Genomic DNA, 27,002 nt, shown 5'->3' on the forward strand with positions numbered 1-27,002 from the left:
GTATTTAAGTTCATTCCATAGTTCCTTTTTTCAAAAATAGAAAATTTCACTTTAATTTTTCTACTGTTTTTTAGCTGATGACAAACTTATCTGAATTGTAGCAGTATACCATGGAAACAGTAAAATCTATCTTGAAGAGCTGCTAAACATCCACTGGAGTCTTGCAAACCTAAATGCTTCAGTTTATTTTCAAGTTAACCTGTTTGGACATTGATTTTTCCTGCTGATGCTTTGGCCCAGAGAGTATAATCCTGCTTACCTACATCTTTTTGTTGTCATTGACTTGTAGAAAAGCATTTTTTTGTGGTACACTAGGTATTTTTGCCTTGCAGAATAATAATCAGGCTTCCTAGTCAATAACTAACTGCAACACATTGCATTAAGATACTCTATAAGGGGAAAAAAAGGTTTCTGACATGAATAACACTAAATAAACATTTGCTCTGTAGATCCTTAAATACAGTTTGGGTACTGGTTATGGACCAGAGCTGCATGGTAATAGAAAATTTAGCAAATACAAAGCAGGAGAAGTCCTTCCCACAGCTGCAAAGTAGTGTTTAAAATACAAAACTGTTAAAGCTCTTGAGAAAATCGGTAGCGAGCTCAGAAAGGACAGTGCTGTGCATACAAGGCTAGAGCTCAAATCAGTTAGTCTTTTCTATGCTAGAGTCCAGCTATTCTTTTGCAGCAATCTCTTCTTTAAACATGAATTGCAAACTATTTGTCAATGCTGTCCTAATGACTGGTTTTTGTTTTTCTCTCCTCCCCAGGAAGAATGCCAACGCGAATATGAAGTGAACCATTTCCTATGCTTGCCACAGTGCGTGGATGCTCATATCAGATGGTTAGAGACAGGGACTTGCCTCTCGCCAAACTGCTTCACAGAATAAGATGAAGCCAAGGAGGAGCTTTCCAGCACACTGGAGATGCAGTGGCTGCTGCCCAGTTTAAAATCGATGTCAGATTGTGCCACAGCTGCCTGGCAAGATGAAAGAAGTGGTGTTGTGGTCACCCGAGGAGGTGACGAATTGGCTAACGGAAAATGCTGTGCCGGAGTATTGTGAGCCATTGAAAAGCTTCACTGGGCAGGATTTGATCAACCTCACAGAGGAAGATTTTAAGAAGACGCCTCTCTCTCGGGTGTCTTCTGACAGCGGACAGCGGCTTTTGCACATGATTGAAACTTTAAAAATGGCTCACCACATGGAGGCTCACAAAAACGGGCACATCAACGGGCACATCCACGCCAGCAACACCGCGCGCGAGAATGGCTTTAGCAGTAAAATGAAGCTGAACGGGATGCCAAATGGGTTTAAGAAGGAGATGATAAAGATCCCCATGCCAGAGCCAGAGCGCTCACAGTATCCTATGGAATGGGGCAAGACTTTCCTGGCTTTTATTTATGCACTTTCTTGTTTCATCTTTACTACAGTGACTATCTCAGTCGTTCATGAACGAGTGCCTCCCAAGGAGGTGCAGCCTCCCCTACCAGATGCATTTTTTGATCGCTTTGATCGGGTGCAATGGGCTTTTTCTATTTGTGAAATCAATGGCATGATCCTTGTAGGACTGTGGTTTGTTCAGTGGCTGCTCTTAAAATACAAGTAAGTAAAATCTTTTGAAAACTAAGTGCTAGGGAGGTCAAATACTGGTTTGCATCCAAATACAGTGAAGCTTCTTGTGATCTTTCTGATTTTATTTTCCCAAATTGAGAAGTTCAACAGTCACCTAAGAAACTAAGAAATAGCCCTGGTCTTGTTTGCCTGCACAATTGACTTGAACCCTCTTCATGTGTGAAAAGCCATGAATTGGATGTAATGGTGTTCTTAGCTCAGTTGACTTCAGAGGAGGCACAGCTCACACTGTTGTGAGCTGCAAACCAACTTGGGATCAGTTAGTGTCTCTGTAGTTTGCCTAATGTAAAAACCTACCCTAAGATTACAATACTGGTGGACAAAAACCAACAGATAGTGGCTTAGTTCATGTACCTAAACAGTGCTTCATGAAAAAGTGTTGAAGTATGTTTTTTGCTTGACATTAGATGGGGCAGGTAATGTCAGACACAAAATATGTCAAGGTAATCATAAAATATGCAAAAGTATTGATATATAATGAATTTTCACAGTCTTGTGGTTGTCTGCTTCCTTGCTCGTACTGGTCAGAATTGGAAGGGTGAATTTGTCTGCCAGTGGGAGTAATCTGCTGCTTACTCTCTACAGAGTATGTGCAGATGCTTAATTCAGGGTATTTATACTGCTGTAAATCCATACCTTGGACTGCCTTATCGTAAGTTTCTGATATAAGGCCTTGTGCTGCTGTGGCTGTGAATAAAGTATTCAGAGTCAAGTGGCATTAAGTACTATGAGATGGCATACTGCCTTTCATTTCAAAACCTAGGCACAATCATGTCCCCACAGCTACCCAGCCCAAAGGGGTTCTCCTCCTTCTTTACCGGTGCACTGACTCTTGTGACTCCTGTGTAGGAAACTGAGGAAGGAATGTAATTTAGCCCCGCCATATGAAACAGAAGATCTTTCAGTTCACAGGACTTTCTAATGACCTTAGAATTACAAATTTACCCCTTTTTGGTAAAAAGAGAAATAGAGTCCAGTGGATCACTCATGCGTATAGCTGAGAAAAACATTAAAATTTTAAAGTAGGCATGTGGTTCACCTGATTCATAAGGTACAGGCAGCTTGAAAAGAGAATTGCTAAGCTGGGGCAGGACGCCCTAGTGCAGTACAGCTGTGCATTTCCATAGGAATGCAGCAGATGTTTAAGTAATTCACAAGATCGAGATGATGGCTTATTCATCTTTCCTGCTGTTTTGTACTACTTAATAAATTTTATCAGGTGAAGTTCTAAAACTGTTGTACATTTCTACTGAGATGACGTTCCTTAGAGGAGTGTTTCTAGAATGGGTAATTTATTGTTATTCTAGGGCTGTAAAAACTCTGGAATTGCCCTTTTTATTTTTATTTTTTTATGTGCACGTATGTATAGGAGAAAGGATTTACCCCAGCTTGGCCTCTTGTTTTGTTTATGGCTGTAAGCTTCGGTATCACTCCACTCTTGTGTTGGCAGCTGCATTCCAGCTTCATTCCTCACTGCTCCAGCTGCCTATAGTGAATGTGGGAGAACATTAACTTTCTTGGGTCTCTGAGCATAAATGTTCAAAACTGAGGGAACCATGTAGAGGAGGTGACATGAGATTGCTCTCAAGAACAAGGTGTCAGGTTAATCGGGCAGTATGAAGGATCAGATGCCCTATAATGGAACTGAGCAGTCTTTAGGTTAAGAACTGCAGAATCCATTAAGTCCTTGGAGATTTCAAAGCATTGAGACATTGGCTGATGATAAACTATGCTGGTATTGTTGATAGATGTGAAGATTCCCCCTTGTACCCTCTCACCTTGTCACCATTTGGTTTGATGTGTTCATTTTCTACTTGCTTTAGAAGGGTTCTTTCTGGTGTTAAGAGGAAGATGTCAGCTGGTCAGTGCTGGTTGGTGTGTGTAATGGTCATGTAATGCTTTGGAGACCGAAAGTTGTCTTTTATGTCAACAAACAGAGGTATCAAAGTCTGAGAAGGGCCAATTGTTGGTAAGCAGCAGAAAGGGAAGAATAGGAGAGCTGCTTGTGGGAAAAGGAGCCCAGTGAGGTGGATTTATCTGGAAGACCTCGTTCTCATGGCTTTGGATAGTGAACCACTAAGTGCTATAAAAAGAGTGGTATTACTTTTGTGGCATGGGTTATCATCTCCCTTTGAAGCTTAATGCAAGAATAGAGAGAGGAAATTATGCCAGCTAGACCTTCCTCACTTCCGTGATCTCTGATGGTATCATTGCCACACAACATTTGAGATTTGAAGGTAAGATGTGAAGCCAGGTGATTGCTGGGCAGGATGAGCCTGGTTTCTTGCCTACTCAGATGACAGAGGTACTGTTCATGGATGTCTCCAAGTGCAAGCTCAGGGTCACCAGTGAATGAGCCTGCATTGTTACCCATGAGCTGAATTGCAGCCAGTGGCTGGGTTGAACCTTTGGCTGAAGGAGGCACACTTTTTGAAACGCTTTTCCTTGCCAAGCAGTGACATTCCTATTGCTTATCCTACCAAGGTCATTATTTCCCAGTAACCTGATTTCATTCAGTCTAAGCCTGCTGTTCTCTGAAACAGTGACGTACGATAGAGATGTGTCATTCATAATACCGATCACTCGGGTCGTCTTGTTTAGTCCAGGGATTGCATGATGATGTTAAATAGGATGGATCTACGTGTCTTCTGTGTTGAGCTGCAAAGTTTGGGCCAAAATAGAAGGCGGCATTGACTGTCCAGCTAACCACAGTGCAGGATTTCCCTTTGGCCCCTGTTACTGCTTTCTTGCCTGAAAATTCATTTTACCTTCAGGTAGAGACTGGAGGTTTTGGCTGGCTTTTGGGCAAGGTACTGCGTTTAGTGCAAGAAAATCAGCGACAGTTTTCTTTGAGTTTCCATACAGAATACTGCCCATGGCGTTGCACTGGTTTCCCACCGGAAAGCAGGAGCAGAGTGGCTGTGCAGATCTTTGCTGGGGGCTCCAAGCTGCCCAAGCCTTTTTTCACAGATACCATGGGGACCGTGAGAAGTTCAGGCAAGCTGCCAAGGCAGAATTAACTTCTCTGGGAAGCATTCCCAGATGTTTTGGGACAAGTACAGTGCTGGGGTTTGGCCATATTTGACATCTAATTCAGTCTGCAAGCTCATGGAATTGAAAAAGCAGTGTGCTGGCTACCCATGTTAGTGAGGTCTGGAAAGTTGTTGTAAGTATTGTCTTGGCCATAATAAGCTTAGAAGTTATACTTTGTAGCTGGCTTGTAATCATACACCCACACAAATCCTTTCGAGAAGAGAAAATATGAGGCTTTTTACTTTAAAAAAAATACATATTCTAGTACAGAGTACTTTCAGGCTTTCCTAAGCTAAAATGTGCTAAATCCAGTTACACCAAGTAGAGTCCTGGGGAATTTTAATAAAAAAAAAAAAAAAAAGAAAGTTCAGTGCTTATAAACCCCCTGCTGCTTCTTCAGCCTCAAAATACAGTGCTGCTCAGTCCTTAATCCCTTGCCCCCATTTATCTTCATACCAGGTTTTAAAGAGAAGCAAGTTTATGTCTGGTTTTAAAGCCAGGCCCAAGTGTGAGATCTTTATTGGATCACCCTTCTAAGAGAGAAATACAAAACACAGGAAAACCACTGCCCCTATGGCATGGTGCCTTCCACTCTTAGATTTCCATCCATGGAGCTAAATTAATAAAATATAACTTTTGACTCCCAGTTTTGTCCATGTTTACATCAGGAGGGGGGAAAAAAATACAAAATACTGTGTTTCAATAGCAGTAAGCACTGGCGTGCAAATGCATTTGCACTGTCCTAGTTGAAGCTTTTCTGATAAATGAAGACTCTCAAGTTGTTGTTGATCTGACACTGTAAAGTCATATTCTCTGAGAGTGGAACACTACAGCTTAATAACTCTGCCAAAAGCTATTAAAAAAGATGGCCAATTTTGTGCTTTGTAAGAGCTCAGCTTAATAGACATACTGTTTTATTTCAAAGTGAATACGTCAAAATGGCAACAGATGAATGCCAGAACTTGCAGTTTGTGTTATAACCTTTATATTTCCCAAATGATCATAATTGTAAGTGACAATGATTTAAAATCAGCTGAAACCAACAGGGGCTGTAACTCGCAGGATGCAAAGGGTTGATGTGGTTAAGATTATGAACCTGCTGTAACTGGATTTGCCATTGATTTTTGTAATGCTGGTAGTGATTCCTCTTTGCTGAACTCTGGGCCAGCTCAGATAGAGGTTGTTTGCACCCTCATGGTTGTGCTGAAGGTGTTTAGTTGTTGTAGCTCTTTCCCTGTGATGTTATTAGCTGGTATGTAGCAGTGAAACTCAACAGGCCGGTTTTGGGGCTGGCTATTACTCCTGAGTCTGATCTGCAGCTCTTTACCCCAGGTGTTCTTGCTGGTTTGCAGAACTGCATCATGGTACCCCAAAATTGAATCTGCCCTCTCTGTTACATCAGCGATTTGCTGTCAGCCCTCAATGAATAAATCTCTTTGCAGCTGTGGCTGCTTGCTGTGCTTGGCTTCCCATGAAAACACCCTGTCCTGTAGCCAGAGCAGTTCTGAATTTGTATTTTGAAGGTTTTGTTGCTGATGTGAATTGCTTCCTCTTTGATGCTGCTCAGGAAAAGATGTGTTCTCAGTTGTTTGGGTTATACAAGCTATTTCTTCTCAAGCAGCCCTTTGTAAGTACTACATGCGTGTGTCAGCCGAAATAGACTTACTCCTTTTCATCTTATAATGAAAATACTGTAACTTTATCCCCTGCCTTGAATCAAAAATTAGCGACTGCTCAATGCTAATGGAGGGATGTGGGGCATGGAATCCCTTTTAATGTGTTCAACACTAAATCTGCACAGGCTTTTGTGCTCTAATCCTTACATTTCCTGTAACCACCTTCGTTTGTAATGTTAGTTGAGTTGCTCTTGTGTTTCTCACCTTTAAAGTGTGAGAATATTTGTAAAGTATTTTAATATTCAGGTGTAAGATGATACTGGCACAAGTTTCAAAAGCATCCAGAAGAGAACAGTTGGTAGTTTATTTACCTTCACATGTTTTGTTTGCATTCAGTGACCTCCTTATTTTTTCCTCTCTTTTTTTCCTCTTCCCTTCTAGGTCTATAATTAGCAGAAGATTTTTCTGTATAGTTGGCACACTATACCTGTATCGGTGTATTACAATGTATGTGACTACACTTCCAGTACCTGGCATGCATTTCAAGTGTTCTCCAAAGGTAAACTTTTTTGGCTGTCTTTCCATATTTTAATCTGTACGTTTTCCCCTTGTCGTGCTGTTACCACAAATATGAGCAACACTTTCTCAGTAATTGTTACTAATTTGAAAATACCAGTTTGGCATGATGGGGACGTCCGTCTGCAGATCTTCATCTTCCCTCTTGGTGAAGGTGTTGATTAGTGCTTTGGAGCAGTGCAGGTGTTCCCACCCTTTTCAAAGTACTAATCTGTGCCATTTCTGTAGCCCTTTCATCTAATTTGAGCAATCAGCATGTGCAATCTGCAGAGATGCATGTGTGAATCATTTATTTCTAAACACTTCAGGGTGTCAAATCCAAGTATGATTTCCATTTGAAAATGGCCCAAGGAGACTTTTCTAAGGCTGGTAAAACTGTCTCCTTTGTAGCTGTCTGTCCCTATATATGTTTTTTGCAATTGTGTTAGCACAAGGACTTGCTACCTCCTCCCCGGTCTAGCACTGACTCCTGTTTGTTAGGCTTGCAAAAGCCGTGGCTGAAACCAAGCTACTACAACAGAGGTGCTTAGGCAAGACTCTACTGTAGTCAGCCTTGAAGAGTAATTCACGTGCTCGGGGTGGAGATGGGACAGGGATCATGTTGTTGAATCCATCTCATTATACGTAAACATTACGTGGTCCTTACTGCAATGTGCTGTTTGTGGTAGGGAAATCCAGTCTAGTACAGACTGGACTTCTACATTAGGGGACAAGTTGCATGTATTAGACACAAGTGCTCTTTCTCCATAGCAGTTTGTCTCCCTGCCTCTCCTGGAGTTTTTTTTCCTATAGCTTGATTTAAGCAGGAGAAAGAGGGGGGAAGAAAGAACTATCTACACCACACTAACTATACACACAGTTCAACAGCTTTGTGTGGCCAGCCAGGAGTTAGATGACAGGTAGTAAAATCACTGATTTACAGGTAGTAAAATACTGATTCAACTTGGTACACTTGCTGTTTTGGTAAGGGTTGCTGGTATGTACAAAGCCAAAATGCCTCAGTTCCTCAGGAAATAAAGCCCATGAATGTACTACACCAGTTGTCTGACAAGGCAGAGTGTTTGCCAAGCCTCGTGTGGCTTTTTGAGTCTTACGCAAAGAGAAGCAAAATGAGAGAGGAGTCAACATGGTATTTGATCAGTCAGCCATTATGAAATTAAAGAAAACACAGGTATTTATGGGTTGAAGTGAGTACATCTGCCATTTTTTGAAATTTACAGCATTGGTAAATCTATCTCATTACTCATTTACAAGTAAAGGCAACCCTATGTTGTGCTCTTCTGTTGACCCAGTAAGATTAAGGATTAGCTGGGCTTTCTTGAAAGCTATAAATATACTGGTGGGAAAAGAATAACCTTTCAACACCTGATGAGTTATATATGATTATGAGGAGCAGGCTCTGAGGAGCATTTTAATGTTGTGTAAGGAACTGCTAGCAGGAAATGTTAAATTGCTGCAAAGACCCTGTTTAAATCCATCAGAAATTAATGATTTCCACTTCTTAAAGCAAGACTGAGCTTTAAAGGAAAAGAACATGCCTATAACAGCCAGCCAGGTGAATCTGTTTCCTTCTGACTGTTAAATGGTTAGCATGCATTTTAAAACTTCATCAAATGACGTAAGGATGCAGCACGTGTAATCACATGCATTGATCTTTTAGCCCTGCTCCTTTGAGTTCAAGTGGTTCCTGCTTCCCATTGGGTCCCAGAGATGCTCAGTATGTCCTGGCTGTGCTCATCCCATGATGTACATTTTCTTTCAGATTTGTTTAACATTTGGGCTTGGTTTTGAGCTGAGAGCAGCAAAAGCAAAGTTTTGGGAGAGTACCAGCTGCCCTTTGGTCAGCTGAGAGGAGGGAGAGAGGCATCTTCACCAGAAGGACTTGGTTTACTTTGATTTAGCTTTCCTAAGGCAAATTGAAGTTTTTTCAGAAATACCCTCTGAGGGTATACTTATCCTGGGTTGGAGGTGGGTCAGAGCAAATCCATCAGATGTAGAGGAACGTACCTGTTGTTCATATGCACTGTGTGAGATAAAGCCAGTGCAGAATCATAGAATCATAGAATAGTCAGGGTTGGAAAGGACCTTAAGATCATCTAGTTCCAACCCCCCTGCCATGGGCAGGGACACCTCACACTAAACCATGCCACCCAAGGCCTCATCCAACCTGGCCTTGAACACTGCCAGGGATGGAGCATTCACAACCTCCCTGGGCAGCCCATTCCAGTGCCTCACCACCCTCACAGTAAAGAACTTCCTTCTTATATCCAATCTAAACTTCCCCTGTTTAAGTTTGAACCCGTTACCCCTTGTCCTATCACTACAGTTCCTAATGAAGAGTCCCTCCCCAGCATCCTTGTAGGCCCCCTTCAGATACAGGAAGGCTGCTATGAGGTCTCCACGCAGCCTTCTCTTCTCCAGGCTGAACAGCCCCAACTTTCTCAGCCTGTCTTCATAGGGGAGGTGCTCCAGTCCCCTGATCATCCTCGTGGCCCTCCTCTGGACTTGTTCCAACAGTTCCATGTCCTTTTTATGTTGAGGACACCAGAACTGTACGCAATGCTCCAAGTTTTGTACACCGAAGTTTGGCATCATGCTCTGACAAACACCGTATCTGTTTCTTTTGAAATGTGAAGTGGATGGAAACAATTTGAAGACTTTCCAAAGCAGAGTGGTGGGAGGCCTTAGAGTTTGGAATGAGATACTCTCTTCTTCTGTGTGTTGGATCTAGGTTTTGGCAGCTGGCTGTACAGCTTGGGCAGTTCATCATCTTTACTTTTGGATTATCATCTGTAGGGCCTGTGCTGTTATGAACAAGATGTATTAAATTAAGCTTGATTTATTTTGGAGTGCATTGCCTCTTGAACAGAAGGAAAAACATGTTTAGAGAACATGACAAAATTCTAGCTATAGCTGGAAATACTTTTTAATTCCTTTTTATTGGTGAGGCTGGATTTTTGAGACTGTATTACAGAATTTGTAGGTTTTCCAAGAGTCATTATTCTGAACCTCACTGGATATATGTGATTTTCATATATATATATATATATATATATATGCCCATTGTATATCCCAGTGGAAGAATATAATGAATAAAACCAGATCTGAACCCGTTAGCTGTGCTTGGAGATTCCTGGTAGAGATAATTTTCCTGCACAGCCGTGAACATTAGCAAAGGCTGCCGAGAAGACCTGGGAGAAAGATTATGCCTTTACATAGTGTGAGCAATAAGTACTTATAAATAACATACTGTGCTTTTATGTTTTACTCTTCTACCAGCTTTTTGGAGACTGGGAATCTCATCTGCGAAGGATAATGAAATTGATTGCTGGCGGAGGATTGTCCATCACAGGATCCCACAACATGTGTGGTGACTATCTGTACAGCGGTCACACCGTCATATTAACTCTTACATACTTATTTATCAAAGAGTGTAAGTTTGTTAATGTTCATGTGGAATTTCCTGTTGTATAAGTCTTTGCTAATTGACGAATTATTGTTGTACTGATTGGAAAATACAATTAAAGTAAAAATGCATGCTTTTCCAATTAAATAAAAATAATAGTACTTCGAAGACATAGGGCTTACTGAAAAAGAAAACCGTGGAAAAAAAATAAAATACTTTACCACGTAGATGACTGAATTAAGCATCTTACTTAAAAAAAAAAAAAAACAAAACCAAAAATCGTTTAGAATATAACTGAAACCTTCATTTCACCCTGCCTGATGAATGGTATTTCAACTATGTGTTTCCAAGTCTCAAGACTCCAGATGAATGCCATGCTCAATGCAAGGTTGCTCATTTTGCAAGAGTCAAGCCTTAATATATGCATTTATCTTTTATGAAACGCAAAAGGAAAGGATTGCTGTCTATGTAGCATCAGTACTGAAATGGAAATAATTAATTTTTACTGACCAAGGTATGTCATATATGTGTTGGGCTTGCTTCTCAAAGGTTTAATAATGTTTCTGTTTCCCAAGGACCTGGTTACCCCTGATCACAACTTTAAGTTACACCTTAATAGAATGATACTTATTTTGTGATCTCAGCATTCCTACTTTTAGTCTTAATGCAGGCATTGCACTACCCACCCAGGACTGCAGTCTGCATCCTCTGCTAATTACAGCAGTAGTCTTGCATGTCAATTAACATCACATTTTGAAATAATCATTGCTTGTGCTTCTTTCCAGATTCCCCACGGCGACTCTGGTGGTATCACTGGCTTTGCTGGGCGCTCAGCATGGTTGGGATGTTCTGCATCCTCCTTGCTCATGACCACTACACTGTGGACGTGGTGGTGGCTTACTACATCACTACAAGACTTTTCTGGTGGTATCACACAATGGCCAACCAGCAAGTGAGTTTCTCACAGTCTTTCGATCTGCGTGGCTCTACTTGCCCTAGCGTGGTGGTGGATGAATTTCCACACTTTGAGACTTTCTGCAGGAGTAGGAGTGGACTCACCCATGTCTTGTGGAACATTCCTCTCTTCCCACTTCCCACTGGGTTTGCAGGAAACAAAAAGGTGTCATCAGCTGGGTTCATCTTGAGTTATGGCTGCAAAAATACCTGAAGGTCTTCCCACAGGCAGGACTCTCTGCTTCTGCTCTGTAACCTCAGTTTTTGAAGTCCTTCTGAATCTGGGCCAGTTGGCCAGTTTTGTGATAGCAGAACAAACCATTCAGATGTAGTGGGTTTTTTTTTGTGCCTTGGTGTTTATTTTGGTTTTGTTTTGTTGAAGCCAGCTGGGTTTTCCTGTAATTCCGTGGTTTGTATACTTCAGTTAGATGGCACATCTCTTGAAGAATATTATGAGGCCTCACTACAAATGAACTAGTTTTCCAAAGTGTTTCCAAGTGGCAGTAAGATCTCTTGACCAAGGGAAATGTTCTCCTTTTGGAAGATAGTGCAGCAGAGAACAGGCTGTTCCTGTCCTAAGGCCCAAGTCTGGGAAGGCATGGAAAATACGGTGATGAGGGAAATACTGAGAACGAGGAGCTGCTTAGGAGGAGGCAGCATTTGATTTGTAATAATCAACCAGGGAGCAGTGGTAAATGATTCAGAGGTCATATGAAGAAGTCTAAATGAGGTCTCATGTCAGTTCCTACTTTCCTGCCAGTGAACTAGATCAATAAGAAATGAGGTTACAGTGCTGAGGAATGTGAGAGAAAATGCGCAAGTCTATTATCAGTGGGAAAAACCTAATGAGTTAAGAGAAACTTAGGTCTGTAACAGGAAATTGGTTTCCAAATATATTCTGTGCAACATGGAAAGAGATACTTTGCTTATCTGTTGCCTATGACTCCAGTTAATTATGTTTAAGAAAGACCCAGTATGATGGTAGGAAATTAATTAATAATATGATGGTACAGAGTTTTAGATCATATCAAAGTCTTTTAGCTACCATGTCATATTATTCTAGTGGTTTTGATGCTGCTTGAAGCAGTACACCACAGTCAGACCCTGTGGTACATTTTTACCACCAAATGTCTGATTGCAAGGAATGCACTTTGATGCTCAGTCAGTTTGGAGGCCACTATGTTTGATACCAGTCTGTGCCCAGACTCTTGTCATACACCATCAGACTGACTTCTACACTTTGCATTTGCTTCTGGGCTCTTTCAAAACAATGGTGCGAAGTGGCTGTACTTCCAAGCTGGAAGCAATTGAAGTCAGGATTGCCTTGAATGCTAATGAGAACTTGCTTCAGAAAAGCCCTTTGCCTTACTGCATGGTGTGACTTAGAAGATTGCTCAACATTGCTTCCCTAAGCTGCTGAGATGTTGGGAAATACTGAACCCTGGATCCTTACCTGAGCACGTTTGTGTGATATTTTTTTTTTCTGGTGCTGCTCCATTTGCAGGTGGCTGTGGCTTGTGTCTGACCTTAAAGTTAAAAGCCCACTAGGGCTAAAGTTAACTTATTTTACATGTGAGTTCATGACATGGAAAGAAAGCTTAGCGTACAAGCCCCATGCTTGCACTTTCTGGTGGGCTGATACAATGCTTCCCTGCTCTGACATTGAAAATGTGCAGCTGGGTAGTTGGATAACTCCCTTGGTGCCTGCCCGCTCCTTGTGTTTCAACTATGGCTTGCGCATAGCGAGGAGAAATGAAAGGGTGGATTGGGACCATTTGAGAGTATGTAGAGGGCAGGGCAGGGTTCATTACCTCCTCCAGATGGGTTGAGGCATGCTTTGCTCATAGCTCTATAGGCACACGGCTGGGCTCCAAAGACATGCTTGAGCTACATGTAATTTCAGAGATACCTGTGCAAACAGCTGTGCTTTGGGTTGGGTTTGGTTGGTGTTTATTCGTTCCCAAAAGAAAGGAGACCCCAGTCCTTTGGGCTACTGATTTTTTTCTTATGGGACCATTGAACAGCTGAGGTCTTGGAAACAAGGGTGAGCCTCACTTGTGAGCACAGGGAGGCTGTGGAAAAGTAGCTTGGCTTCTCTTGGTCTTTGTCCATGCTGATCTGTTTGAGAGGTATGCCTAGGTATTAAGAGATTTTTAGAAGCAGCTGTAAGCAGGACACCACTGATGAACAGTAGCAAGTGATGTGCAATGAAGTTGTGCAAGTAAGTCATGTGCTCTTTTGTAATTCTCTTTTTTCTGATTATCTTTGTGCAGGTGCTAAAAGAAGCTTCCCAAACTAACCTCCTTGCAAGGGTCTGGTGGTACAAGCCCTTCCAGTACTTTGAAAAGAACGTCCAAGGAATTGTACCTCGCTCCTACCACTGGCCCTTCCCCTGGCCGGTGCTGCACCGGGGCAAGCAGGTGAAATACAGCCGCCTGATGAATGACACATAACAGCATGTCGACAGACAAAATGGGGGGGGAAGGACCTGTCCCAAGTGCTAAGAACTCCATATGAGAAGATGCCATAAAAAAAAAATCAACTGCTCCCTAACCCTTTCTTTCAGCGGTTCCCTTGACTTAACCTATTCAGTTACCTGGTAAGCACTGTGATCTTTTTTTCTTTCCAAAGGATCTGCGTTGGACAACAATAAAGAAAATTTAACTTATCATGCACTGTTACACATTTCTTGTTAATAGATTTGGGATTTACATTTACCCATCACCATGTTCCTTTGTATATGATGCAACAGCATAAATGAAAGCTTTTATATCATAAGTTCTGGTCTTTCCAGTCACGTCTGGGAATAAAGCATATTATTTTCTTGGGAAAACATACTTTTCATATCTCTTGCCCCAAAGATTGGGCTGTAAGCCATTTTCTAGCAAATGACTATGTGAAGGTTTCTAAATACCTGCCTTGGGTAAAATCAAGAAATCTTTCTACCTGTTGCACCACACTATGAATAAGGTGATAGACACAGGAAGGTTTGGTAATCTTGATTTTGTAGAATCTGCAGTGACTGTGTCAAAAAGTGCAAAAAAAAAAAAAGTAAAAAAAAAAAAAAAAAAAAAAGAAAAAAAAAGTTGTAAAGTGGTTTTCTAAGTATTTCCTAACTTTATTTTTCAAAATGTGTATGAAAATTAAATTTAAAAAGATTTTTACATGTCAGAGGATAGAGAGTTAAAATTTAAAGAAAATGCTTCTTGGGAGAGAGAGATTTGTCTATGTTTCTAGTGCCTTTCTTGTCTTGATTGTATGGTCAGTAGGCAGTCTTAAATGTTTTTATTTAATATAAAGTATTCCATGAAAGCAGAATTATATATACTGTATAATTACTAATTTTTGCATTTATAGCTAAATTAAACTGGAAATTTGCTTATAATGTTGAAAATGCCATGTATAGGGGAAAAAAAAACCAAATAAAAAGGGTTCGATCTTGCTCACACATTGTGGGCAGGTCACACTAAAAGGTATCACTTTATTGTCTACTCGGTAGCTGTATTTTAAAAAGAAAAACAGCCATGAATTCCGTTTTTTTAAGAACTTTACAAATGATCACTGAGTGAACTACAAATGGTTTCTCCATCCCGTATTGAAATGTTGTTGAAAAACAACAAAGATATTCTATTTCTTTAAAATATTTGTGCAGAAACTGCATGTAATTATAAGTTTCACTCCTACCATACATACTGTATGTTTGGGGAAGAATTCTATCCTAAACTTGCCAATGTGCAGAACAAAATAGTTTTTTTTAATGAATGAAGAAGAGAAAATATATATATATAAATATATATATATCCATTCTGTATTTTACGTGAAGCAGAGTTATCTTCTGTAGGGTTTTTGTGTATTCACAAGGTGATATTTGTATTGTAAAACAACAATGGTGAAGGAAAATAAAGAGGCTTTTGAAAAATGTAGTTTCCTTTATCTTTTTAATATTAAGTTTAAATTGAAAGCTGGGTTTATTCTTCCAAACCTTGCCTTTAATTTTATGTGTTATTGCACTGTAGGCCATCAAATTTGGACTGTATGGAAACTGCATTGGTTTTGAATTGCTGTTCGTGTTGGGCAAAACAGTGCCTTATCTGAAATAAATGCTATGCAATAGATTCTGATCGTGTGGGAGCCGGGAGCAGATGGGAGAAGCCTTCCTGGGAGCCATCACCAGGGCTTGAAAAATCTACTGTGAAACTGCTGGGACGGAGCACATCGCAGGGTAAACATCCATGACTGCAGGATCTACCAGTCCTGTCACTTAAATGACAGAAAGGGAAAAAAGAAGTGAAAGTGCCAGTTCTTTTTTTTTTGGAGGGGGGATGGGTTTATCTCCACTTTTTTGCACTGTTCCTCAGTCTTGGCCAAAAACTTCCTTGGGGAATTTATGGGGTATTACCTCCGCTGCTTTATTTCACTGTTGCTTGGGATGCTAAACAAGACTTAACCCATTTCTTATCAGCTCTCTTTCTCCCTGGGAGGGAGGGGCCATGCTTCTTGGCAAAACCCTTTGCAACAGGATTTGCAGAGCTGCCTGCAAATTCCAGGGATCAGCTCTGCGCGCTTTACCTTCAGTTGATGGTATTATCTTGGCAACTGTATGGTTGAAAGTAGGTGTAAAATAGAAAGCAAAGCCCCTCAAGAGAGAATTCACGCTCCCAGAAGTAAATGAACCAGTAGATTTTTCAAGACCTGGCATCACGCACATCAAAACCATTGACATAAGTAAATGTATCGATATATGCACATGATATTAAATGGAATCTGCTGAATTCTGCATTGTAGTGTCTGACTTACTTGCATAACTTACTTGCTAAAAGCATGACTTACTTGCTAAACGTGGTTTCATGTTTTTTCACAGCAGAGCTGTGCTTTGGTAAAGCATGCTATCTTGAGAAATAACTGGGCAAGCAAGGACGTGGAGCTCAGCAGTGTGGCATTGCTCTGGGTGCTGCCTGGTCTGGAGGAGGGCACCAAGGCAATACATATGGGACAAAATTGTTGCGCATCAGTGCTAACTCCAGACTGTGGTGCTTGTGCTGCCTTGATTTCCTCCCCTGTGAGTGTCTGCTCGCCAGCACCAGCTTTTTAAAATGGGTAATGGCTTGTGATGGCACCAGTGCTGCAGGGATTGGTGCGTGGAGTGCAACTGCTTATTGTTTAGTATGGTGCTAATGGTTGGGGATCTCAAATTTCCCACTGTTGAGCACTTCAGCAGCATTTTCCACAAGCCACTCAGGTGTGGCACATGTACAGTGATTCTTCAGCCTTTGTTTTCTGGAAAAGCATAGCCATGGGTGATGGAGGTCTTCTGGAGGCTTTGAACACCCATGCTTGCCTTTGAACTTTGTGTTTCTGGGTTGAGATCATTGGGCAAGTTCCAGTGGTAATCCTATTTCCAGTTAGAGGCTGAACCACCATGTACATCATTCACTGCACTGGTGCATGGGTGCATAGTGTGCATCTACTTTGGTAAGTGAAGCTTGTGCTGTTTGGATTCACATGGACCTTTACTATTGATCCCCATCAGAGAAGTGAGCACGGCAGATTTGGGCCAGTGTAGAGAAAGAAGTCAATAAAAGAGCTGAAGTCTGGTGGTGTGCTGCCTTGTTTAAAGCAAACAGCTAATGGCTTTTTCTTCATTGTGCCAGTAAAGCCACCTTCTCTTGACTTGTAATTGAACATCAAATTGTTTAGTTTGAGGTCGTTTGTAGGATGATACAGGAGCCTGTTTTGTGTGTGGAGGGGTAAACCTTAACATGTCCTGTGCAGATTGCAGATTCCAGGAATCTGAAGTTTGAAAGAGGGACCTCCACCAGAAAATGACGGAAAATGACAGCTTGAGGTAGAGAAGGACCTGGCAACTGTCTTGGGTCCTGGACAAACAGAAACCAAGACTTTTTCAAGGATGGTGAACTTTGATGTTGCTGAGATCCATCTCAGTTTAGCTTTTAGTCCTTCCAGAGTTTTTGAGGAGCACAAGCTAAGCGAGGGTAATGATCCCTTTGTTTTTCTGTACTCTGAAAAGATTAATTAATCCCTATCAACCTCCCCCCTCCTGCTTATATACAGGGACAGCTCAGTGCCCTTTGGCTTGTCCTTGTTCTGGTGCTGGGATATCAGAGTGCTCCCCTAAGACAAGCCACCACAGGTTCCTGTTTTGGCAACTTTTACTGTCAAATTCAGCAGATACTGGAAGCAAACATTTTCTGGAAGGATTTATGGCTGGTTTTTGACCATTTCGTAAGGACTCCTTCCACAGCCATGTGCCCAAAATAGAGATGAACACTTTGCATCATGCAGCATAGTGTTCCCATGCATCTCCTGTAATTTGGCAGGAATACACATTTTCCTTGTAGAAAATTAGCATAAATTTTCTAGCACTGGTCCATCTTAATGTAATTTATGCCACTGGTTATTTGTGTATGCTGTAGGCTTGGCAGGGAATGCTGGTGAGGACCAAGATTTGGGCATGACACTCTGCACATCCCTTGTGCAGCCTTGTTTAAATAGTAAGCACATCACTAGCGGAGTTTGGGAGGAGGTAGGAATCCCCCAACTTGACTGCAGATGGTTTTCAGCAGCAGTGTCTCAGCCCTGCTGGTTACTCTTGCTGGCAGATGGTTGGCATGTAGGCATAGGTGGGCATAGAGGAGCCCACCTTGTTCGTTTTATGCCTGATTTTTGCCCAGAAAAAGCCAGTGGGAGTTATTTTGGAAAGGATCTGCCCAATTCTGCATTGCTGTTTTTCAGTCTCTGGGCCCGGGGAGTAAAAACGTTTTCTGTATCTTGTGCCAGAGCTCTTCTGCTTTGCACATGCTGCTTGGCTCTTCCTCTGAGCGATGCTTTCCCCATGCTCTCCCACATCCCAGGTAAGTGCCATGCCTGTGGGACTGATGCTGTGTGTGTTTGAGCAAAACATCCATCCAGGGCCTGGTCCTGGCTCTGATAAATGCAGTTTTGGATCTGAATGAAACTAATGTCACCAGAGCATTTCCGACAAATACTTCTAAATGTGTCCTGCTGCCAGTTGATCTTGTTGCAGGTTGGTGAAAGAGGGGGAATGGGTTAGCTTAAGGGAATGTGCTTTGGCCAGGAAATGGTGGTCTGAAGCCAAAGTTGGCTGCTATAGTCTTTCTTCTGATATCTCATACAGTCCTGAGCACTGAAAGTGCTGCCAGTTTAAACTTAGAAATCTCTGAAACAATTTTGCTCTCAGAACACCTCTGTCAAAATAATGTCTCTCTTGAACACCCTTCCCTGGTTATGAGGATGATGCTCCAGGTATTATCATGGGGTCCAACTGCTTTGGAGTTGGTCTGTCCTCTCTAACATGCTGGGGACAACTTGCTGCAAGAGCTTTCCTGCAGGGTACCTTCACCCCCTTGGAAGGATCAAAGTGATTCATTCAAGCTCTGCTTTTGCCCATGTAATGTTTTAATGCATCTTCCTCCCCCGGCTTTGCAGAGCAGCTGCAGTGACAAAGGGTCTCTCCTTTGGATCCATTTATGATGCGCTGGGTGACTTTGGCCAGCATATACTCCCTGACTAATCGTTGCTTCTGCTCAGGCTTCGCTGGTTGCCTGCAACTGCAACACACACCAATCACAGTGTAGAATTTCGTAGCTGCTGATTTTCATTTTCCCTGGGAGAAACATATGCTGCCAGACAAGTTATTTGAGCAACCCTCTGGGGTTTTTGGTTCACTTCAGCTTCTTGCAGGCAGAGCAGGTTGGGTGCCATGAGTCTGAGCTGCAAGTCTTGAGTGCAAAGTGAGGATTTGCATTTGCAGTGTTGGCCGAGGCAGCCCTCTGCCGGGTGAGTGAGCCTTGGCTCTCCCCACAAGGTGATTTTTTTTTTTTCCCCTTTCCCACTTACTATTTTATAGTCTCAGAGAGAGCACAGTAGGCAAAGAGCTCAGGACATCACCTGTTTCCCTGCACTGATGTCTCCCACTTGGCTAGAAGATGCAGGTCTCTGCCTTCCAGCAGTGAAAGATACTCTGATTCATTATTTTTTAGCCCTTCAGTGTACTTCTATGCTTTGCCTGCATTTTGACAGGGTGACTGAAACATACCTTCCCATTGCATCTGGCAGCCAGGTTACTTTTTGTTAAATCCGCAATTACCTTTTTGTCAGAGACTCTGATACTTGCTCCAGTGCCCTCCTTGTCATTTGGTTGGTACCGCTGTTCAGGGAAATGAAAATGTGGCGCTTTTCCACATCTGTCCATTTCTACCCCATATTCTTCCCATGGAAGGAATGACTTACCCGTGCTTTGTCACATGGCCTCTTCATGAGGTCATTCTGCACTTTAGCCTGTGGGAAACCTCAGCCAGGCTCGGGGAGCAGAAAGGGAGGTACTTCAGCTTTGAAAGCAGTAACATTATGTATGAGACAAGGAATGTGTGTTTGGCCTTCTGCTGCTGCTTCAAATGACTGATGGCAAAATATTTTTCATTTGTGGTGAAGCTTTAACCCATTGGATTTAATGTGTGAATAGATTTAAGGCATATGATCTGGAAAACTTTTGGGTGTTCCCATGTCTGAACATCAGTCAAGTATGAGACAGCAGCAGACCATTGCCAGGACTTGGATGTCTGGAAGGGTAGAAGGTCCTTAGTCATACCACATTCCAGGACAGGATTTTGGTAATGTTTGGTAGGCATCCCTTTAAGGTCAGCTATCGCCGAGTGATCTGCACATGACATGAGTTCAGAAACTGTAATTGTTCCAGTTTTACTACCTTTGCAAAAGCCCTTCTCCCCATTCAACCTGCCCTTCCTAAACTTCCCATGCATGCTCCCTGCCATGTTGTCCAGCAGGAAAGTCACCATTTATCACCACAAATAGGTCTGATTCTGCTACCAGGAGCAGCTTTTAACCATACCATGGACCCGTGGTGTTTCCACAACATGGAGTCCTGTCTCCCAGTAAGCTGCAAGTACCCACATGCCACATTCTACAGAGCTGTTGGTGTCTTTTCTGGAAAATACCTTCACTGCCCCCAACAACTGTTTAGCACATGTGCAAGGGCCGGTGCTTGAGGACCTCAAGGGATGCCAGAGAGCCCAGTGCTGGGTCTGCAAGCGTGTTTTTGTTGTGCAGCTCTTTATGGGCCTGCTCTTCTGGTTTTCTTTCTCTTTGGCATCACTTTTGTCCTCCTCTTGGTTTTCCGTTGAGGTTTTAGGTGCTACCTGTACCCACAGAAAGAGGTTCTGAGCCTCAGTGATGTGTTTAGAATTGCCTTTAGCCATGTTGTCTTGTGTCACTCAAGCCCAAGCTCAGACAGCTTCTGTGAGCAGGCAAAAGTCATGTCCATGGCTGAAGCTCCTGTTGAACCCAATGAGATGAGCTCTCCCAGTGGGGGTGGCAGATTTGACTTTACCGGAAGAACTAGAGGTTTCATGAAGCCATCAAAACCATTCACAAAACAAATACTTGAAGAGCTGAGATCTTGGTGAAACACTCCAGTTTCTGCATTAGCCACTGGAGGCACAAGATATTCCAGAAGGAAATCACTGACCCAAGTGTTGGGCAACCAACCAGAGAGTTTGAGAGAGATCTGGTGCTACTGCTTGGTGCTTCTGGATCAGTTTGTGTGCCAGCCTGGTCATGGGGTTGGACTCAAGCATGGCCACCATGTTCATGCCATGTTTGTGACTTCAGCCCTTCAGCCAACGGAGATACCTGCTGCTGCTTGGAGCAGGTGTGTGTGTGTTTGACCAGGAAAGGTGGAGAAGAATATCCATGAATAGCTGCCTGATCAACCCCCATTGTGTCCCTGCCAAAGCCTAAGCAGCTTTTTTCTGCACAGACAGCTCTGTGCAGAAACGTTATCTTCTGGCATCAGTATCCTCCTGTGTCCACGTAAAAAGGACTTTGGCCATTCTTTATAAAATAAACAACATTATCTAAGAGGCCATATAATTTTTTTCCCTTCCTCACATCCAGGATCACAGCTTTGCTGAACATTGTGGGTCTGTACAAGTAATGTGCCCATGTTGAGATGATGGTGGTTTCAATTTTGTGCTTAGGAAGCAAGTATTTAGCAAATAGGCGTGAATCAAGGTTTCTGTCCTCCAAATGACAAGGCCTGCAGCATGTCTGACCTCACTGGGAATTGCTCACTGTTGTGGGGTATTTGCAGTGGCTTCCCAGGGCAAAAAAAGATTTGCACCCTAGAAACACACCAGGTCGATGCAGAGGCAGCAAATATCCTGCCGGAATTCTGGTTCTGTAGAAGGTGGCGCAGAATGTTCCAGTGTGATAAAGAAAAGCCTGGGAAAACAGTGCTCTTTCTTTGTTTTTTGATGCGCTCCAGCAGAGGCAAACAAAGCTTCATCCAGGTTATGCAGCAGATCTGTCCTCTTCCCAGGTCTGTGTAGGTGAGGGATACCAGCAGGTAGGTCTCTTCTGGACTCCTTTTATAATGAGTTTAACAGAAAGGCGGTAGAATTGGTATGAACCTCCAGGAGGGCCTTTTGAAGATGTTCAAGAACTCCACACCTCATCCAGCAGATAGTTGTATGAGGCAGTGGGTGCTTCACCCCAAACATGGGGCTGCACTTACAGGTAGGAAATAAAGTTTCTGTTAAAATGCAAAGGAATGTGAGTTTTTACTTTGGGCCATTATGAGATGTCTTTTGTCTGTCAACCAAAACTCACTTGAGAGTGGGAAAATGGGATGGTTGGGTTGCTATCCTGGTGGTGATGAGCCATGTCAGAAAAGCAGAGATCCTTTAGAGGAGGCTTTTGTTCTCCTCATGTAGCAAAGGCAGCTGTTCCTTTAAGCCTCACTGCTTATAAAGTTACTTTTATTTACAATTTTTACAGATGAAGTACGCTTGTTTGGCTTAGACAGGACATGGCAAATAGCCCTATTCCTGGTGGGAGCAAATTGCCTCCTGTTGTGATTGCATCCTGCATTCCCAGCTGGCCCATGGAAACCTCTTGCACCTCTGTGGGTTATCCAAAAACGCTTGTTGCAAGAAGCATTGCAGCTTTGGATGAATGTCTACCACGTGTCAAAATCAAGTGAAACCACTCTGAGCCTCCCTCCATTTGGAAGTTGCTCAGACAAGAGCAAGTATTAAAGCTGGAACAAACTGCTGTAAGGCCACTTGAAGGACCATGAAAATGAGAGGGGAGGAAGAGACAAACAGCCAGACTTTAGGCTATTTCTCTTGAGTGGGGTGGGCAACAATGGAGCACCACTGACGGAGTGTTACATCCTTCCCCTTCACAGTCTGTGGGAAAGCCAGTGCTCTGATAAATTCAGGGTTGAAATGATGATGGAGACAAAAGGAAGGAAAGCAAAGTGACAGAACAGATGAATAAGTACTCTATTTACTTCTGGGACTTTTACTTAAATTTAAGTTTTCCATGGGAAGAGCACCTGGAAGACCCAGGGCATGTTGGAAATCCTCGCTGTCCCACGTGTACCTTCCCTCTTTATCTCTTTGGTGATTTTCCCCATCACCATTCCTGCACACTGATGTTGGAAGACCAGGATGGAGGAATCCAGTTTCAGAAGGTTTGCTGAGAAGGTTGTGGTCTCCTATGCATTTATACGGTAAAAACTTTGTTTTATATGGTCTTGGCCTTGATGACTTTGACCAGGAAGTGATGGTTTTATGCAGGCTGGTTTTGAAGTGAAATATGGATGCTGGAGGAAAGTGTCGGTTCTCTGAAATGATCTGGAGTGGTGAGAAAATACAAAATAAGGAGCAGAAGGGGAAGCAAACGTCCCTGGTTTCTATCTTTAAAGAAAATTTACCTTTTCTTTTTTTTTTTTTTTTAATTTTTTCTTTCTTCCCTAGAGGTTCACATATGGATGTGCTTTGAATTCTCTTTCATAATGAAATGGAAGCACAACCTTTGCTGTATAAGGAAATGCACATTTGCAAATCTATGTTTACTGGGTTTCCTCTTCTCGGCTTTGCCTTACTGCATCAGTGGATCCATTATTCATGAGTGGCTTTAGAAGTTCTTTTTTTAAGTAAGGGTACGTTAACAAAATATTTTATCTTTCTGAATTTCCAAACATATGAAATGGTTTTTAAGACAGGAAAAATGGCATCATTTTATCCTCTGAGATCTCTTTACATGGTTTACCTACAAAGCTGTTCTAAACCCGTGTTGTTTAATCCCACTAAGTGAGAGGATCCACAATCTCCTGAATGCTCCTTGTCAGATATTATCAAGTAATTAAAACCTGGTACCTAGTGTCATATGAGAAATCAAGAGCATCCACCATGAAAGTCAAGACCAGCTGAGTGTTTTCAGGAGTGGCTGGGTTGTAGCATCAAATCAAGTAGGCCTGCAAGGGCTTTGCTGGCTTGTCCCATAGTTCTCTGCAGCATTTGTGTTATGTTGAGAATGAAAATCCTGTGCTGTTCGCAGCTACTGGGTGTACCTGGGAAGGGTACAAATTGCTATTGTGTGATAGCAGTGATGCGTAAAAGCCATTTTTTTTTGGTAGGATAAATTTTATAAATAAAATACAACTTTCTTTGGTCTCATTTAGCACAAAATGAGAATGGGAAGAAGTCGGAAGACTCTCGGTCTTGGGAAAGATGATGATCTGTGCAAACCTTTTCTTCTTATGAGAATATTATCTTTGAGATATATCTTTCTCATATATATATATATATATATATATATGTATGAGAATTTCGTCTTGTGACATGTTATGACTTGATACCAGCCCAGACTGATGTGTAGTCCCAGGCTACCCAGACAGTGCTGGAAAATTACCTCCCAGAGCAAATGTCCTGAGCCTGTGTGCATTTCACACGTGCTTGCTTTCAAATCCCACGTTTTCTCCCACCCCCAACATGGAATATAACTTCAGGGATGTCCTGACCCCTCCAACCATGACTACTGTTGCTTCCTGGGCTTTGGTTTCCTTCCAGCCTGCATCTTGCAGAGTTAGGGATGTCAGCAATTAGTGGTTAATGAGTAGGTCTGTGAGCATCCTGCCCCTGACAGGACAGCTTTTGCAGGGGGTATTATTTTTCAGGCTAGGTGCTCCAGTGTGGCTGCATTGAGGGTAAGCATCATGCTTCCAGTGGGACCACAGTCCTCCTTCGTGGAGGTTGTGCCGAAAACCTGTCCGAGGAGGTGGATGTGAGTGTGCAGATGCCAGTAGGGATGGTTTCTCCTGAGAAGTGCTGAAAACAATTCCAGGACTTCTCTTTTGAGCCAGTTTATTGTTTCTCACTAGGTTGACAGTGGCTGAGTTGTTCCACGGTACCTGTTGCACTGCCATGTGATGACCTCTGTGTACTCAATAAACACTCTCCTGGATACCACCTTGGTATTCACCTTCTCTGGAGACATGGAGTTGCGTTTCCACAAGAAGGAAGAAGTTCAGAGGGGTTTACCAAATCCTTAGTGCTTCAGCTGAAGTCTTTGCAGTCCAGGAAGTCCCTTTTCTGTACCAAAAATCTTGTTGCTTCTGCAGTCCTGACCCAGGACAGACAGATGCGGTCATGCCACACAGGGGAGATGGGGACCCACAGCTCCCCGTAACCTCGTTGAGCAGTCTTTTTGAAAGGAAAAATGTTTCAGATATTCCCCAAAACTTGTTTGGAGCTGCTACCAAGCTTCTTCTTCCTCTTCCAGCCCCAGCAACAGCTAGCTTGTCCTTTCTGGAGTTACAGAGCCATGGTGAGGTCTTTTCCTCAGTTCTTTGCATTTCATGGGGTGAGACTGGCAGGACACACTATCACTGTACCAACTCCTTATAATTCAATTTCTTAAGTTTTCAAGACTATCCAGCAAATATAACACCTTCAGGAAGAGCACTTGCTTTTCCTGCCAACGCACAACTTATTCCTGGCTTGTTTCTATCCCAGGACCTCTCCCCTCACAGCAGAGTAATTGACTGCTCATAGCTTTGTCAAATGAGGCTCTTCAGTTACCTCCAGGGCCAATGCAAAATTTGGGGCTACCTTGCAACCTGAGGCAGGGTATTCCCAGCAGCGTAGAGGTGACCACTGGTATCTGTCAACCCACAGGTTGTTTCTCCACCAGCAGCAAGGGCAAGCGTGTTCCTCCGGTGTTGCAGTGAGGAGATAAATCTTGCTTCTCCTCACACGCCAGTCCAAAAATCACCGAGTCAAAAGGCGATACTGAACATGGCCTTGAAGTGATGACTCAGACTGCCTGTGCTTGGCACTAGCTGGAATATTAACCCTTGGATTAGGGTGCATGAAAGAAACAGTGATGAAACACAAAGCCTGAACCTTCTGAGATGTTTGCAGTTGGAAGCTGAGTGAGAGGGAAAATGTTGGAGGTGGTTCCAGCCTTAAATCCCACCACAATATATGTTTGGTGGGGGAAGCAAAGAAGTATTGCTAGTGGGGGCTTTTGTTCCCCCCTGCCAGCAAGGGCAAGCAGTTTCTCTCTGACGTAATGTGATGGGTCTTGTCTTGTTTGAGAAGAGCAAACTGTGAACACCCTTCAGATAAAGAATACTTGAGCAGCTGGTGAATTTATGGATGTTGCAACGCAAAGGAAAACAGATGGAAAAAGATGCTTTCCAATAAATAAACTTTTTAACAAATAAAAACACATTAGTAAGATATATTTTGCACCTTAAGATACAATCTTGTGTTGAAGTTCTTCCTCTAGTAGAGTTTGGCAACTCTGAGGACTAATCTTCCGTGTGGATTAGGAGTCATGGCCCAGTGGGAAGCAGCAGCTGTCACACAAGCTGATCAAGCTGCACCAGAGCTGATCAGTGCATTCCCAAAAAGGTTATTGTAGAGAGGTAGGCACAGTTTATAACTTAAAGCAAACACACTGGGAAAAAAACCACCTATCATCTCCTTGTGCAGTATAAATTATTGATTCTTCTTATCTTGTGCAGTGCTTGACTCACAGGGCTATAACAGCAATAATTTTCAAGCTGCACTTTTCAGCTTGAAACAGGTCTTGAGCTGAAGAAGTTCCTCTCGGCAGTGGGACGCTAGAGGGATCTCAGGTAAGTTTGCATGAGATTTCATAGGACTCATGTTCGCTTCTGTTAGTTCTCCTTCGGCATTTTAATCAGTTGGGAAATCAAAGCTGTAATAGTGCGTTGTACAGGCGTGCTTGAGGCTGGTGCTGTGATGTCGGTTTTCTGGACAGGATGCAGTGTTTTGCAGCTGCCAATGCCATGCTTTGAGAGTAAAAAGGAGAGGAAGGAAACCTGTAATGTTAGATTTGTAGCCACCAGAATATTTGCTTGGTGAAATTCAGCAATGATCATGACTGTTGTAGGTTGCTGTGGCAAAAGCAGTCAATAAGGTAGGTCACCTATAGCAAGCCTGGGTGACCACTCAGCTCTCTTGTGATGTTCCATGTTGCAGCCTTTCCAAACCCATAAATGCTTATTTCAGCAGTTGTTTTCTGCAGGTTCTGTATCCAGGGAATATCACCTTCAGGGAATAGTCCAGGCATGAGCTTTAGCAAGCCCCATGCCAGACTCACCATAAGGCAAATGTTACCTCCAAGAAGATGACAGGCTCTGCCTCACTCTTTCCTTTCTAATTACAAGTCCATCCTTCCCCATCTCCATTCCCATGACAGCTTGGTTCCAGCAAGGCCAGTGCCGCAGCTGCAGCAGACTTCTTGGGGTCATTTCCAAGTGAGTCAGGAGTATTCCCAAGGATGGAGACCCCTGACCCGCTCTAAACAGGGAACCAGTCCTCTGGGGCAGATGATATGTGTTTAGTCACAGGCAGAGAAATGGGATCTGCAGTAAGTTTTATCTACTAGCACCTCTAAATACAC

The 27,002-nt window shown here is 42.7% G+C and overlaps 1 protein-coding gene across 6 annotated transcripts in view; it reads left to right on the plus strand.

The window, feature by feature from the left end:
- SGMS1 (sphingomyelin synthase 1) overlaps positions 1–15,960 on the plus strand; it is a 107,083-nt gene extending 91,123 nt beyond the window's left edge. For 5 of the 6 annotated variants that reach the window (XM_080620782.1, XM_080620785.1, XM_080620783.1 and 2 more), the window contains 5 exons: positions 771–1,604; positions 6,725–6,842; positions 10,139–10,292; positions 11,051–11,217; positions 13,493–15,960. In XM_080620782.1, coding sequence (XP_080476908.1) covers positions 988–1,604; positions 6,725–6,842; positions 10,139–10,292; positions 11,051–11,217; positions 13,493–13,672 — 1,236 coding nt within the window. In that variant the 5' untranslated portion in view covers positions 771–987 and the 3' untranslated portion in view covers positions 13,673–15,960. The remainder of the gene's footprint in view (positions 1–770; positions 1,605–6,724; positions 6,843–10,138; positions 10,293–11,050; positions 11,218–13,492) is intronic. The other variant, XR_013957194.1, reaches the window with a different exon arrangement.
- Positions 15,961–27,002: the final 11,042 nt, after the last annotated feature.

The sequence above is a fragment of the Psittacula echo genome, assembly GCF_963264785.1.
Source record: "Psittacula echo genome assembly, chromosome: 6".
NCBI classification, from domain to species: Eukaryota; Metazoa; Chordata; class Aves; order Psittaciformes; family Psittacidae; genus Psittacula; species Psittacula echo.